The following is a 16,056-nucleotide window of genomic DNA, read 5'->3' on the forward strand; positions in this document are numbered from 1 at the left end:
GTCCTCTCCTCCTCTCTGGACTTCTTAGAAATACAAGTTTACCACGAAGAAGTAAACAACCTGACACCCCTACACCTAGGTTTAAAAGCTCGTCATTACAACATTAATCCTAAGCGACAAAGACAAAATGTGCCTAATTATTTGCAACTTGAAATTCTACCTTGTACAATGTATTTTTGGATAACCTATTAACGTTTGGATTGGCGCGTATTTTGGCAAGATGTCTGCAATTTGAGGAAGGTGACATACAGTACACTGCACGAGCACTAACCGGGGTATTTGATGATGTCTCATTTAAACATAACGTGAAATTGAAATGCATTTGAATATGTTTTTAGTAGCCCAACTGTTCTCTCTGGGACCAGTTTCAGAGTATGGTTCTAAACACAGGCCTATCATTAAAATGAGGGAAAAAAAGCAGTTTTATAACGAACCTATTAAAGAATCACCATTACGCGAGTTAGGGGGGGTTTCTGGGTGAAGTAAAGCACTGTATTGGCCCATAACTGTTAGACTAGCCTATAGGTCTTTGTCTATATGTACTTTTTCCGGTTTTTCTCACTAGTAGATCGATGAAACTCCTTCATTTAGGCAAGTTGTTTTCTTGTTCAATGAAAGATAATCCAAATAAACCATCTTTACTTTATGATATAAGATGTTTTTCGTGTAGTTTGAACGCTGAGCAAAGTATTTTGACAAAACAAATCGTACAACTTGGGGAAACAAAAGTCATTAATATCGTCGTCTTCTGATTGGCTGGCGCTCGTCTCTAGCTCATCCTTCGACCAATCAGAGCGTTGGGTTGTTTGTGAACGGCTCTGCGCTGATATAAAAAGGCGAGCGATGAGGATGGGAGAAATTTTGCTAGAAAACAAACCAAAGAAGCAGTTTACATGTGAAATAGTCCTCTTCCTTTGTCTTTCTTTTACTGAGAGTTGGGGACATCCGCAGAGAGAGTCGTGACAGCGGACACAGGTCTTCTTGTCCCCCGGATTTGGAGTCAGGTAAGCTGTCTACAAAAAGGATGCTTGCACTGTAGGACTTACATGTACCACTGCTGTATTTCGAAAATTCACTTCATAAACAATACAGTGTTCAATGACATCTACAACTTAATGCACACTTCGATTTTGTTCGAAATAAGCTTCTATGGTTACACGTCTTTTGCAAGGTTTTAATTCCCTTATTCTATCGCAAAAATAACACTAAATGAATCACCGACATTGCAATATTGCCAAATGAACTTTAAAAATGGATTTTCTTGCTATTGCTGGCACTGTCATTGTGTAACAGTATTTTTAAAAAAACCCGTTATAGCCATTTTTCAGATCGTATCAATTGAAACTAAGCTTATTCCAGTTGCTTGTGTGTTATTGCGATAAGGCATTCAAACGCTGCACCAAAGTTTTTATTGCCATTTCGCCTACTGCCACAAAAATAGCCTACTAAAATAACGTTTGTTTTTTTTAGCGGTTGTCTCGTTTTTTCACGAGACAGTATCAGCAGCAGCGTGTTGGTTTATTATTCTGCTCCTACTGTTATTGTTACTGAACAGCTGAGCGCCGCTGGAGCGTCAACAGCTGCGGTTACACTGGCAATAAACAGCAATAACAAGGAAACGTGACCTGATTTTCACAATTAAAGCACCATGATACATTTATAACACAAAACCTTATGCTTTTAACTTTTATTGTACAAAACAAACAAACATTTTTGGGTAAATTGAATTGACAAAAGTCAACATTTAATTAATAAGTAAAACATCTTTAATAAAGTTTAAGGTGTTTTAGGCTACATTAGGTCTACACTAAAACGCAAATATAGGCTGTACTGGTGGCGTTAATTACTTTGTTTAGTGTTGGCTATATTTAGTTATATTAAAGTATTAATTAAAATGGAAAAATATGAATTTCTATTGAACATGTCCCAATGTGCTCATTGAATAATCTGACTGCATGCCACTGGACAAAGTGGCCTATTTAAAATTTTATCTGCCAAAAAAATGCATCTTAGGTGGAACATACCCTAAAAAAAAATTAACTTTCAAAGAAGTATTACAGTTTTTCTGAATATGCGGATCTTATTTGGTTTTACAGATTTTTTTATTTTCTTAATAACGATCCTCTATTTTCTTAATAATGCTCCTCTATTTATTTTCTTAATAACGATCCTCTATTTTCATGTGAACCACTGTGCAGCACTTTGGAAACTGCTGTATGTTCATAAAATGTGCTATTGAAGAAAAGTGAAAAAAAAAACCCATTGCATCTTTGCATTTGGCTCATGCAGTGTTCTTAATATTAGTCTCTGTAATATTTTATTTTGAAAGACCTTTTGTGGATGTGCCTGCTTTAGCGTGTGTTGCTGGATGCAGGAAGGGGTGGGCTGTAGTCAGATGCAGAAAAGTAGATGGAGGGGAGAGGAGGAGGAGGAGGAGGAGGAGGAGGAGGGAGGGGTGTGCAGATGACTCCAGTCCAGTTCAGACCAGTTTTAGCTTCGTTCCTCATTCACCCTCTTTGTTCTGGATATGCTTTTAAAACTCATCAGAACACTGGATTATAATGTCTCCATCCTTTGAACTGACAATAAAATATGAGCGCTCCATGTTGCAAAACACAGAGTGCATTCAATATGGAATAGTCAGTCCTACGTCTCAATACAGTATACAAGTTTGAACATGTTTAGAAGATTGTTATTACTTTATGAAAATACAGTGTCTGATATTAATAAAAACAAAAGTCATTTCAAGACATGCTGTGGAATTTCTCATTCGAACATCCTATTAGATTTGAATAGTCATTTTTTTAATAGTTAAAAAAGAGTGAAGAAAAAAAAAAAAACATACCTGAGTGGTACCTGAATATTATGCTGCATTGGTTAAAACTGGCTTTAGTTGATGTTGCCTTGCCCTGATCTTTCCTATACTACAGTAACTTTGGTTATTCTATCAGCTCATTGGAAAATAGTTATTACAAAAATCATAAAATAATTAGATAACAATTCAGCTATTCATGGGTTTCAGCTTCCTGTACGTAGGTGACATTTTGAGGACTTTTCACCATTCAGGAAATATAACATTGTATGTTTTAATTGTAAATCACTGTCACAAAATGACTTTATTTTCATCACTTTGAAACCCATGGATAACTTTCAACATTGTTTATATTAAATATTAAATAAATATGATAAAAGTGTGCATTCAAATAGGATACAATTGAATAATCTGTGCATTCGTATTATAAGATTACACATAAGATTACACATATTCACAGTGACATGCAAACATAATAGCATAATAGCAACATTTATAATCGGTATAACTTCATATTTTTGTGCATTGAAAGCTGATGATCATGTGGTGAATAATGAAAATGACTGGGGAGTAAGTGTGCACAATAACAGCTCATACCTCTGACGGGTTGTGATATAGAACATATTCGCCTATGTTTCCCCTGTGGGGCATAAATGAACTGAAACTCACGTGTAGCTCCTGCATCTACTATGTCAGTAACAGCCAATGAGCGCAGACCAGGGAATCCCCTCAGCCAATCAGTGAAGCGTGGAGGTGGGGCGTGACCCTGAGAGGGCGGGACTTGTGCTCCTCAGCTGTTTTCTGTTTTCCTAAGGCCTTGTCATTAGCACAAAAGAACAAAGAAACCTAAATGATTTGAGTTGTAATTGTTGTAAAAATTGCATGTTATGAAGATATGAGATTATATTTGATTTGTCTGGTAGAACTAAGTACTTTTATGTAGTGATGGCTTCACAAATACTTGCAGTACTTGCGTTAAGACTGTGGCATAAGGATTACTGACTATTCTTGATGAAATTATCTGGATAAATTAATTTAAAGGAATCTTTGGACTCTATGTAACCCTGGTTTAGACCAGATAAAGACCTGGTTTTGATCTGGTCTAGACTTGATCAAACCAGAATTCTGTAAATACTAGCTTGAAATTAGCATATTTTGATAGATTTATGACAACCCAATACTGCTCAAATGACCATATATACTGTGCTGTATAGTATGTCTCTTATTCCTACTCCTATTGGCATTTTACATCCGTCACTTGTATGTACCTATTTCATTATTTTTTAATGTGTGTGGTCTGTGTGTGTTTATATACTGTTGCAAACCAAATGAGTAAAGACACCTTGAGCCTTGATTAAGTTGAAACTTTAATCTGTCATGTTTAGGCTCCAACAGACTCCTCCAGCCCCCCTCCTGTCCTCCAGGCCCACACGGCTCTACCTCTCCCCAGGTGTCATGGCTCCGACCCTGGCTACAGCCTTCTCGCGGCGCTGGTGGATGGCCATCACGGCGGTCATTGAGAATCTGCTCTTTTCCGCTGTGTTGCTGGGCTGGGCCTCTCTGCTCATTATGCTAAAGTCAGAGGGATTCTACTCCTACCTGTGCAAGGCACCAGGTTAGTCCACTGCAGTCTATTTTTTATATTTCTAAAGAAATAATATTTTGGTTTGAATTGTCAATTGCTATGCCAACAGTCCTAATTCTTTGTCATTCTGAAATCCATGTGTTGGGAGGGACAACAGATAGAAATTATGACATATTTTAGGCATAAAAGATGTTCTAAATATGAATTGTCTCTATCAAATAGATACATTAAAGGTTCTATTTTACACAAAATTGACTCTTGTGAGCTTTAAGCCATGTTATAATGTTGTTGTATATACCTCTTTGAAAACATACCTCGAATTGTATTTTGTTTCATTCCCACAGTTTTGAGTAATCCTGCGATATTACTCTGTCTACATCGTCAAAACTCAAAATGCTCTGTTCCACCTTGTGTCATGTGTCATGTCATGAAGTGGTAGAGTGGTAAGAGTTACCTTTTACCTTTTGTTCAGTAAAGATTGTCAATTTCAGGGCTGAAATCATCCAAATGATTTCAGGTGTATGGAGTTTAAAAACACAGGGAAACTCTTCCTGTATTACCACATGACATCGCAAGGTAAAACAGAGTGTTTTCAGTTTGAGAGAAGAACTTGGCCTAAATATGCAGGGTTTGTGTGTTAAATATCTGTGAATGAAACAAACTCCAGGTATGTTTTTTTTTTTTATGAGGAAACAACATTATAACATAGATCAGAAAATAGTGTAATATAGGCCCTTTAAATATATAAATTGTAAGGTATGACAAATAATTAAAGTTACAAGTGAAAGGACAAGTTGTTACTCAGTTTTGACATGGCTGGTACAGAGGAGGATCACTCTCTGAGTGGTTCAATATGAAACAGAAAAGTCTTTGTATAAATAATAATCATCTTATATGATATTTTTAAAACAATTTTCATAATATGGAAATAGTGGTATTGTCATTGTAATTCTTATAGAAAGTAATAGCCACTATAATATCTGCATACACAGCATTATCCTTGTATCCTTACTGAAGAGCTGGGGTTTCACAGTTCAATACCAGTGAATACAGAAACGCTTAGATCAAACCACCTGTCCTCATCTGCCCCTGATCAAAGCCCAGAACAGACAGAAGCACTTATCAACCAATGGATCTTTGTGCTTTCGAAAAGTAAATGGTTACAAAACAAAATTATAAAAGGTTGAGATGTGTGCTTGTTTTGTTTGAAGTAAATATCAATTTGAAAAAGATCATAGTCACCTCAAAAGAACTCAAAGACAACATGTAGTAGTAGTAGTAGTAGTAGTAGTAGTGCCAGTTAAGCTTTGTTCTGAGCAAAGCAGACAAGATAGTGATTTATATTTAAGTATGCACTTAGTAGATATAGTTAAAATGATTATGAATCTCTGGTCCATCTTTTTAACATATTGTCATAGCGACAAGCAGCATCTACAATTTTCTGTCTGTTTTCTAGAGTGGCGTGGAAATTAGGCTATTCAAGTTGTACCTAGCGCACAGTAATTATGTTAGCATTGTTGCATAAGGAAGTAGTGATGAAAGCTACAGTATAATTTTGCACACAAACCTGCCCACACAGATTTGTAAAAAGCATTAACATTTTGAGATCAAATCAGTAATTTTGTATGTCTGGCAGCATCCCTCTATGCATACATTCTCTATTTCTCTAACGGTTGTCAAAAGGAAAAAAAAGAAGAGATACCCAGATACTACTAAAACTAAAACCAAAACTAGATTCGAATTGAAGTGTAATTTTGAAAGGAAAAAATGTTATGGGGCAAAATTGGACCTTCCACATGATCATATGAAATACACTTTTTCATGATCATTGGCGTATCAAAATTTGTAGCAAGATTTTACCCTTTTCATAATCTAGTTTAAAATAAATGGAGAGAAGCAAATGTTAGTCCACCAGAAAACTTCCATAGTTCACCTTTAAACTCGTCAGTGACTCATCTTATATTTTCCATTGAGGGCCACTCAAGATAACCTGAATAGCTATGTGTTATCAACCAAAGTCCAGGTACTAACAAGCCAATGTGATGAGTCTTGGAATAGGTCTGTGTAATATATTGTTCATATTCAATATGTTGTTGTAATATTTGATACATAACTTACACTACAGCCGCATAACTATTAAAGGTCTAATTTGACATCCCTACAAGCAGTTAATTTGGCAGTTGCAGAAAAATACGGTCGGGGTTTGCTGCCAAAGTTTGTGTGAGTTTTGGCTCCAAGAATCCTGTCTTATATTGATTAATACTCAATCCTAGTCACTGCATTCACTGATTACACTAAAAGTACAGGTCAGTCAACTTTGAAACTGTGATTAGCTGCATTAGCAACATCAGCTAAAGATACATGGGTGACTTTTGACTTAACGTGACGTAATTAGGACTGTGTAATATCCTATCAATGAAATTGACTGTTGCAATAGCGATTAGCAATTTAAATGTTTTGAATGGAAAAAGTCCTCAAAATGTTGCATATAACAGGAAGCTGAAACCCATGAATAGAGGCTGCTCTACACTTGTTTCATTGGTATAATGTATATTAAAGGTCTTATATTTCACTATTGTGTTCTCTATGTTAAAATGCTGGTTCCTCATCCAAAACATACCTGAAGTTATGTTTTGTCTCATTCACACATAATGAACGCACAAATCCTGCACATTATTCTGAGTTCTTCTCTCTAACTGAAAACACTCTGTTCTACCTTTTGATGTCATGTGGTAAAACAGGAAATGCTTCACTGTGCTTTTAAACTCCATACACCTTCACCAGAAATATTAGGATCATTTCAGCCCTGGAATTGCCAGTCTTTACTGAACTAAATGTTAAACGTAGCTGTAAACTTGAAAACTACCGCTTTATGACTTCACAAGATGGAATAGAGCATTTTGAGCTTTGGAAATGTGAACAGACTAATAATAAAGAGTTATTCAAACATGTTTGAATCAAACAAAACACAACTCCAGGTGTTTGAGGAGTTAACAACATTATACCATTTCTTAAATCAGTCAATTTTGTATAAAATGGGACCTTTAAAATATACAAACTAACCAATTGTGACAGTAATCTTTCATATTCTGTACCCAAGAAAATGATGACTTCAAACTATATTTTTCACGCCAAATATAATTTAGTGCTGATGCTCAGGACCTTTTGATGCAAGTTTTGTTTTTTTCATTTATTTATTTATTTTGAGCAGATTAATGAACACAAAAAGTAAGTATACATGCATCTAGTACATTTAAAGTACATTTCACATATTCTTTTCTTATTTAAGCTCAAAAAGTAGTGAGAAGAAGAAAACTCAGCAGTTGTAAAGTGTTTGATATTCGGACTGATCTAAGTTATTTCTAATTTTGAAGCTTCACATTTGTAGTACTAATATTTGTTATTAAAATGTTTAAGATCACACATATTAAATACATTTAAAAAGTAAACTTGTTTTGCCCCACGTACGATCTCGTCACACAGTTACAAAAGCCTCACCTGAAACTTGTTGTGTTTCACAGTTTTTGCATGTATCGGTAGCTGTGTCGTGTAAGTGCTCTGAGCTCACTCATCCACCCTTTGTGTTTCCTCTTAGTACAGCATAAACATAAAAGTAACAATCGATATCTGCTCACAAATTTGGTTTTGAATTTGCACAAAAAAATCCACAAAATTCTGTAAAATTTTCCTTGGTAACACAAGACTTACTTGGTAACTCACCCCTTACTTCCCTGGTAACATAAGACTTATTCAAAACTGGGAAAGGTTTGATTGACATAATTAATTGGATATGATTGGACCTCGAGTCGCACTTTGAGCCAGGCCGCCTGATCTGACCCGTTAAGTTTAATGCCATACTGTGGAACATACCAGCAAACCCGACAATATAGACACGCAGCAAAAAGTTACACAGTACAGATTTAATATTATTTATATTTGGTTACATTACATTCTCCTTTTGGACTCACTAGTCACATTTTTTGTGTATGTAGGTTTCCCTCCTACCAGCTGTTACACATACACTCTAATAGTTAGTTTTCGACATGTCCAAACAAGATTACCCAAAAGAGGAGGTGTTGTGGATCATGTAACAATAAACCAGGCTCAACCAACCCTGTTTTGTTTTTAAAGTGTTGACCTAATTCCGACAGAAACAGCTTGCACCCCTCCATGTGTTTGTCCCTGTTTAATATCAGGTCACTTCCCTTATTGACTCTGTTCTGTCTGATTACTCAGCACATCCCAGCACCAGGGACAGACGTCCACATTATTTTTACTGCAATTCTTGGCATTTAATCCGCTTAATACAACACAACTCCTTTGCTAATCTAAAGTGGATCAATTTAGCTTTAAGACAATAGCAGGGTGGTTAGTCTCTTTGTGCTAATGCTTGGGGCAAATCCACTTTTAGGATGTTAGTCTGACATATTACTATGCTAATAAACTGTTTTTGTGCTACCAAATAGAAGAAAAACCTATTCAAATAGCGACTGCAGTTATCAAATATATCTTGATAATTAAAAAAAACAACTATAAAAATTAAGAATATTTCATCTTGATTTTTCTAAAATAATATGGCAATATAATAAGCTCTTAAAACAGGAGAGAAAAATATATCTTGTCTCTATGGAGAATTTGGGATTGATACATTAAATGCCATACTGCGGAACATTCCAGTCAAAGCAATAACATCTCCATGGAGAGAACCAGGTCACATACACAGTGCACCAGTAACATAATACATTTTTTTCCACTGACACACTTTCACTTGCCAAGTTACTCAAAACAACACATTCTTAATTCAACCAGTGTTGCCATAGTTTCCTATTATCCTAATACCACCTTTATTATTTGCACTAACCCTCTTAATGCTACCTGCTGCATTGGACCTATTTACCACAAAAGAATAAACAACTCATTTGACCTTTTACCTGCACTAGGATCCTCCCAGTTGAACGTGTCCACTTTCTGCTGCAGGCTTCCTTATTATGACATCATGATTTCCTGGTCTCACCCCTTACTTCCCTGTTTCTTTATAACCTTAGTCAGCCTCATACAACGACACAAGCCAGTTCAATGCAGTCAAAGTACTTCACTACGGTACTTAAATGAAAAAAGTATATGTTGTTTATCAGAGAAAGAGTTCTGACCCCGATTGCTAAGGTGAACGCCCCTCCTCTCTGTGTTTGTGAAATGGCTTAGTCAGCTTTTGTTTTTTACAAATGTTTAAGCTAAAAAACAAGTAAGAGAGAGAGAGAGGCAGGGAGGGAGGAAGAGATATGGGGAATATAGAAGGAGAGAGTGTTTGAGAGATGAGAGGAGATAGAGGAGGGAAGAGAGAGGGGATGAGAGAAAGGAGAAAATAAAGAAAGGGGGAGGAGGGAGAAATAAGAGGAGAGATGGAGATTGGATAAGTGGGTGGAGAACAAAGAGAGGGAGCGATAGAGAGAGGAGAAAGAGATAAGGAGGGAATGAGAAAGGGGGGAGGAGTAGAGCAGGGGGATAAGGAGAAAGAGAGTAAGAGAGAAAGAAGAAGAATGAAAGGCAGAGAGGAGGAGGAGAGAGAAATAAAAGGAAAGATGGAGATGGAAAGTGGGTAGAGAGGAGAGAGTGATGGAGAGAGGGGAAGAAAGAGATAAGGGAAGAGAGAGAGAGCAGGAGGAGATGGAGATGAAGAAGGGGAACAATAGGAAGAGAGAGAGGGAGGATAAGGGAAGAGAGAAAGGAGATCGAAAGTGAGAGGAGAAAGTGATAAGGGAAGAGAGTGACAGAGAGAGGGCAGAAAGAGATAGAGAGGGATAAGGGGAACAATAGGAAGACAGAAGGGGAGACAGTGAGAGACACAGAGAGTGTGGGGAGGAGGAGAGAGATAAGAGGAGTGGGTGAGGATTAGAGGTAGAGGAGAGAGAGAAAAGAGCATGGACAGAAGGAGAGCGAGGATAAAATGAGAGACAGAAGAAAACAAGAAACAGAATGGGGAGAAGGAGATATCACAGACTCACTAACTTATATAGAGAGAAAGAGAGACAGGAGGAGTAAAGTGAATGAGAGTGGAGACAGAGAGAGAATGAGAAAGGAGAGGAGAAAGAAATAGGGGAGAAGGGAAGGGGGGGAGACAGAGGAGACCGTGGACATTGAGTTCATACAAGGGACATTTCTAACTGTTTACAAGTCCCAGCCTGCACTCATACTGATACAGAGAAATAGTCCGTGCAGCTTCAGTCATGCTATTTCTGTAGCCTGAGAGTTCCCCCTCACGTGTTTATGAGTTTGTTTGAACTTCTGTGCAGACATCAAATGTGTCAGCAAACGGTAACTTCTTGAAATGAGACTGACAGATATACTTCTATTTTGGCCTGGGTTCAACAGCGGAGTTTGTCACACAGGACTGCTGGCTTTGCAAATATACAAACATATTTATGGATTCTAGTTGAATAAGACTCAACCCACATTGAGACTAAGTCTCAATGTGGGTTGATTAGCAAACAGAAACTTTCAATTCAATGAAATTGTATTCACTTTTATTTATATAGCACATTTAAAATACAACTTAAGCTGTCCAAAGTGCTTCACATAAATAACAATAAACAAAACAGATATACATAAAATACAAAACATAGGCAAAGAATAATGAAACACCAAGATATCCTGCGTAGAACATAATACCAGGGAGAAGAAGTAAATTTTTAGTCTGATCTTAAACTACTCTACAGACTGAGAGGATCTGACATGCAGAGGGCTGTTCCATAGTGTGGGTGCTGCCACAGAAAAGGCTTTGTCTCTTCTGGCTTTGAACCTGGCTTTGGGCACAGCCAGCAGGAGCCGATCAGCTGACCTCAAGCCTCTGGGTGGAGTATAGGGCTGCAGTTAACTCCTTCAAATAAAAAGGACCCATAGAGTGCAGATATTTAAAATCAATAACATTTTAAAATTTCACCCGATATGAAATAGGGAGCCAGTGTAGTTTACACAACACAGGCGTGATGTGGCCTCGTCTCTCTCATGAGCAGACCAGCAGCAGCATTCTGGACATTTGGGAGTCCTCCACTATATCAAAAGCCCTATCTCACAATTCAGTACCTACACTATAACCTGCTTGTCTTTTGGAGATAATATTTTCTTGTCTTGAATGTTCCACACTTTGACATTATCTTGCATATTTTCATTATAACTGCTTTTATTGCTCAAATAATACTTGGAAAAACATATATTCCATTATGTGAGTGGGGTTGCGTCTTCACAGATTGGACTTGTAACTTGACCTGGTGGCACTCATGCCTGTCTACATGGAGATAGAATAGTTTAAAGCCATACAATGGATCTTTTCAGATAAAGCAATATCATCTCCATGGAGACAAGCAGGTGGCAAACCCCCCAGAAACGATTACACAGTGCAGAGTATTGTTGCATGGGTTAGAGTAACTATGGTGATAAAAGGCCTTTAATAAAGTAAAAAAATATCTCAAATAAATCTCTCAATCGTGCATATGTTCTTTTGTAGGAAACAGCTCGAGTTTTAACATGTCTAACTCCTCGGATCATCAGTCTTCGGCAGTAGAAGAAGAGGAGGAGGAGTACCTGGAGGTGAACGGGTGGCAGATCTGTAAAGACCAGGACGAGATGCTGAACTTGGCCTTCACCATCGGCTCCTTCCTCTTGTCGGCTATCACTCTGCCCATGGGCATCATCATGGACAAGTATGGCCCCCGCAAGCTCCGGCTGGCTGGCAGGTAAAGGACTAAACACTAACATGTTTTATTTCATTCCTAGACTGTTTTATGATATTGTTATGAGTTTGTCCTATGTCTCCTTGATTTTATACAACAGCAATGAGTATAGTGTTTGCTTCTATATATTTTTAATCCAATGTATCATCATTATTATTATTATTATTATTATTATTATTATTATTATTATTATTATTATTATTATTATTATTATTATTATTTCATTCATAATTATGATAACAATGTTTTTCTGATTGTTGTTTCCATGTGTCCACAGTGCCTGCTTTGCCTTCTCATGCCTCCTCATCGCCTATGGAGCCAGTGATCCGAACAGTAAGTAGTGAAGGAAATAAAGACTTTGTCCACTTGAAAGCATTTTAACAAATATTGATTATGATATAATAATTTGGGGAATATAATAATAATAATAATAATAACAACAACAACAATAATAATATTGGCACACCAGTTGCTCCTGTAAAATAGTGTTGGTGGTTCAGCTTTGCAATAGCATTATTATCAATACTGAAAACTGCATTGAAGAGTTCTGCATTACATCCAAATAATACTCCACAAATACACAACTTGTTTTAATACTAAATATTTAAGCCATAACAAATTAACATGGATTATGAATATTGAATGATATGATTTGAATCTAACATTTATTCAATTTTTTTTCCCCAGATCTATCCATGCTCATATTTTTCGCTTTGGCCATGAATGGGTTTGGAGGCATGTGTATGACCTTCACCTCTCTGACGGTAAGCAATTTTCTTTTTCAGAACATTTGAAAATGGGCAAAACAAAGACATAGTTTTGAGAACACCAAAGTTAGTGACTACCACAGTGTAATGAAATGGAGAGAGCTATAAACAGTGACTGCAGAAAGGCAACCAGTGTTACTCTGTATTAGAAGTAAGACCATGACAGCAGCAGTCAGGTCAATCTCATCTCAGACAAAAGTGCTGCATCATGGGACATCCCACGTGAGTAGACAGACCCAGGACTCAGACATAGAGCAGGAACATCAGCAGGTCTGGGTGGTACACAATGTATTATTCACTGGTCTCAGGCCCTTAAAAAGACATCAGCTCTTCACTATTGCATCCACATAAGGCTGAGTGCAGAGCAGGACTTTCCTCACAGTATGACACACGTGGGGCGGTTGTGTAACAGTCTGACGTATCGGGTTAAAAGGGTAAAATGCAAAGTTACTGATGGAAAAAGACACTGAATTATAATGTTAACATGTTTAGACATAGTATTATAGGTGCATCACATTGGCGGGAAAAGATCTGCCTCATCTACCATTTGCCCTTTATATAATGTACATGCAAATGGATATAATGTACATGCAAATGGAAAAGAAGTGGAGATGAAGCAAATGAGGAATGATTAAAAGCACACAATGCACAATGTAAATTTATGGTGCTATGTCTGCCACCGGCTTGTCTTTGTGGGGGTGCTGTTTATTTGCCTTGAATGTTCCACAGTGTGGCATTAAAGGTATTTATCTCCATGGGGACAAGACAGTAACAACACCAGGCAAAGTCATAGTAGAATACATGCTTTTCAAGGTATTCTTTTCGCAATAAAACTCTGGTTATTGAGTAAATGCAAGATAGATAAGATTAAATGTCATACTGTGGAACATTGCATTCCAAGCAGGAAAGTTACACTTTGCACCTTTAAATCTTTTTATATGTTAATATGATAATTAAAAAAAAATAAATATATATATATATATATATATATATATATATATATATATATATATATATATATATATATATATATATATATATATATATATATATGAATGATAATAAATTAAAAAAAAACTTACACAATATATTGAGGTAATATTTTAAGCTCAAATACGTCAGTACAGTTATACAAGTTGAGTCAGCAGATGCACACATTTTTTACATTGGAGTCTTGAGGGCATGGTTTATTTATGGCACAATCAAAGCCTCTTTTACTATACAACGTTCATGCATTTTACATTTTGTGATCCCATTCATATTTCATCTCCTCTATTTGGCAATTACAGTCATATTTAATTCATAACATGGTTTTGTAGGCTTTAAGTTCATGTTATGCACCTCAACTCTGAAGCCATAAACAGGAAACACAGACAGGGGAGTTGAACTGTGTCTTTGTATTTCCCACACTCATATCAAACCCTGAATGCCTCACGCCCACTCTCCCACACAAACAGATACAGTTGTTGTTCAGCTCATATAAACCCCATCACCACAACGAGCAGCCAGAACAGCAAGATGAAATACTCAAAATATCTTACTTGCTACTGCATAATAATTGTATAAATAGATTTAAACAATACTTACATATATTTAAGTACAACGCAAACAAAATGCAGTGCACTTGTCAATCAAAAAGTAACAATATAGGACTAGGGAAATTTGATTTAATATACTATTGGATACTGGACATGGTATTGACTTTAAATATAGATACATTAATTTCCACTGCTAAAATAGTGAAGCTAGCTAGATCTGTGTTATAATGTGTGTTTCCTTATCACAAACATACCTGAAGCTGTGTTTTGTTCCATTCATGCATATTTAACGCATAAACCCAGCATATTTAGGCTGAGTTCTTCTCCTTAACTAGAGTTTTTTTCCTTCACTTCTTTGTCCTTCACTAGAATCATTTGGATAGTTTCAGCTCTGGAATTGCCAATCTCTGCTGAAGAAAAGGTAAAGCGTAGCTGTTAACTTGCACAGCTTAAGAACAAGAGAGTAGAAATAGGCAATCAAACAACACTCAAACATCATTTTATCCATTCCAGTTGGAGCACACACGTGTTTTATTACCTTGAAGTAAAAGTAACACCCCCCCCCCCCCCCCATCCCCCCAGCCCCTTGAGTCTATGTTGTTTTCGTATTCTCCAGTTTCAGTTGCTCAGTCGCTCTTGCGCTCAGCTTCCTGTACAGTGACTTACAGTGCACAGGTCTATATATATGTTAGTTTAGCTGCAGACCTGCTCCCAGGCTTTCTCTAATGTTTCCTTGATTTTGAGGTGTGTCCCTGTAAGGCAAACTGCTTCTGCTAAGGGCTTGTTATTGAGCAGGCAAGAACATTTAAAATGTGCAGACGCAAGTGGAACAAATCGCAAAAGGTAAAAGATAAAACTACAGTAAAGAGTATTGTTACTTCAAAATAAAAGTATTGAGTATTCATAGAAAGTAAAGAAAAAACTGCAAGTCAACAACTTTCCTAAATATATAAACACACAAATTAATGATATATAAGAAGGATGCACACATTTCTATTTGGTCTTTTTTTTCAATAGAGGTCAATAAAGAGTATTTGGATGGAATAACCAGAAGCTATTCCAGTAGTGTATATAACTACTTAAAATATAAAATAAATAGTATTCAATCTAAAAGTATCCAAATGCCATTCAATGTACTCTTACTGTACTGTAGTAAAATGTAACTTTAAACATAAACAGGTTTCAGCTTCCTGTTTTATAGGTGCCATTTTTAGTACTCAAAAGATATATTACACTTTAATATATATTATATATTACTATTACTATATTATATATTAACTGTTAAATACTATAGTGGCAGGGCTCATCACTTTGAAACAAATTGATTCCTAAACAAATAATTTAAAGTCAATACAATGTGAGTAGAGCAACCGCAATCTGTACTCAAGTTAGACTATTACTTTAAAATAATATTACACTACAGCTATAGTACAATTTTTCCAAGTACATGTTACTACCCTCCTATTGGACAGACAGAGGTTTTTATGAGCTAGCATCTATCAGCTGGAGTTTATAGGGCCTTTAGACAAGCCTGTTTTATTTTACAATCCTTTGTACTCTGCAGACAGGTCGTCTCCATGCTCTTTTTAGTTTTTGGTTACTCTTTTGTCTATCTGTGCTAACTTCT

General features: G+C 36.5%; 1 protein-coding gene across 1 annotated transcript in view; it reads left to right on the forward strand.

Moving 5' to 3' along the window:
- The first annotated feature begins 851 nt into the window (after positions 1 to 851).
- LOC117380440 (large neutral amino acids transporter small subunit 4-like) overlaps positions 852 to 16,056 on the forward strand; it is a 42,272-nt gene continuing 27,067 nt past the window's right edge. Inside the window, exons 1-5 of the mRNA XM_033977247.2 lie at positions 852 to 1,004; positions 4,198 to 4,427; positions 11,899 to 12,127; positions 12,402 to 12,457; positions 12,812 to 12,888. Coding sequence (XP_033833138.1) covers positions 4,268 to 4,427; positions 11,899 to 12,127; positions 12,402 to 12,457; positions 12,812 to 12,888 — 522 coding nt within the window. The 5' untranslated portion in view covers positions 852 to 1,004; positions 4,198 to 4,267. The remainder of the gene's footprint in view (positions 1,005 to 4,197; positions 4,428 to 11,898; positions 12,128 to 12,401; positions 12,458 to 12,811; positions 12,889 to 16,056) is intronic.

Source organism: Periophthalmus magnuspinnatus, chromosome 13 (assembly GCF_009829125.3).
Source record: "Periophthalmus magnuspinnatus isolate fPerMag1 chromosome 13, fPerMag1.2.pri, whole genome shotgun sequence".
Classification (NCBI taxonomy): Eukaryota; Metazoa; Chordata; class Actinopteri; order Gobiiformes; family Gobiidae; genus Periophthalmus; species Periophthalmus magnuspinnatus.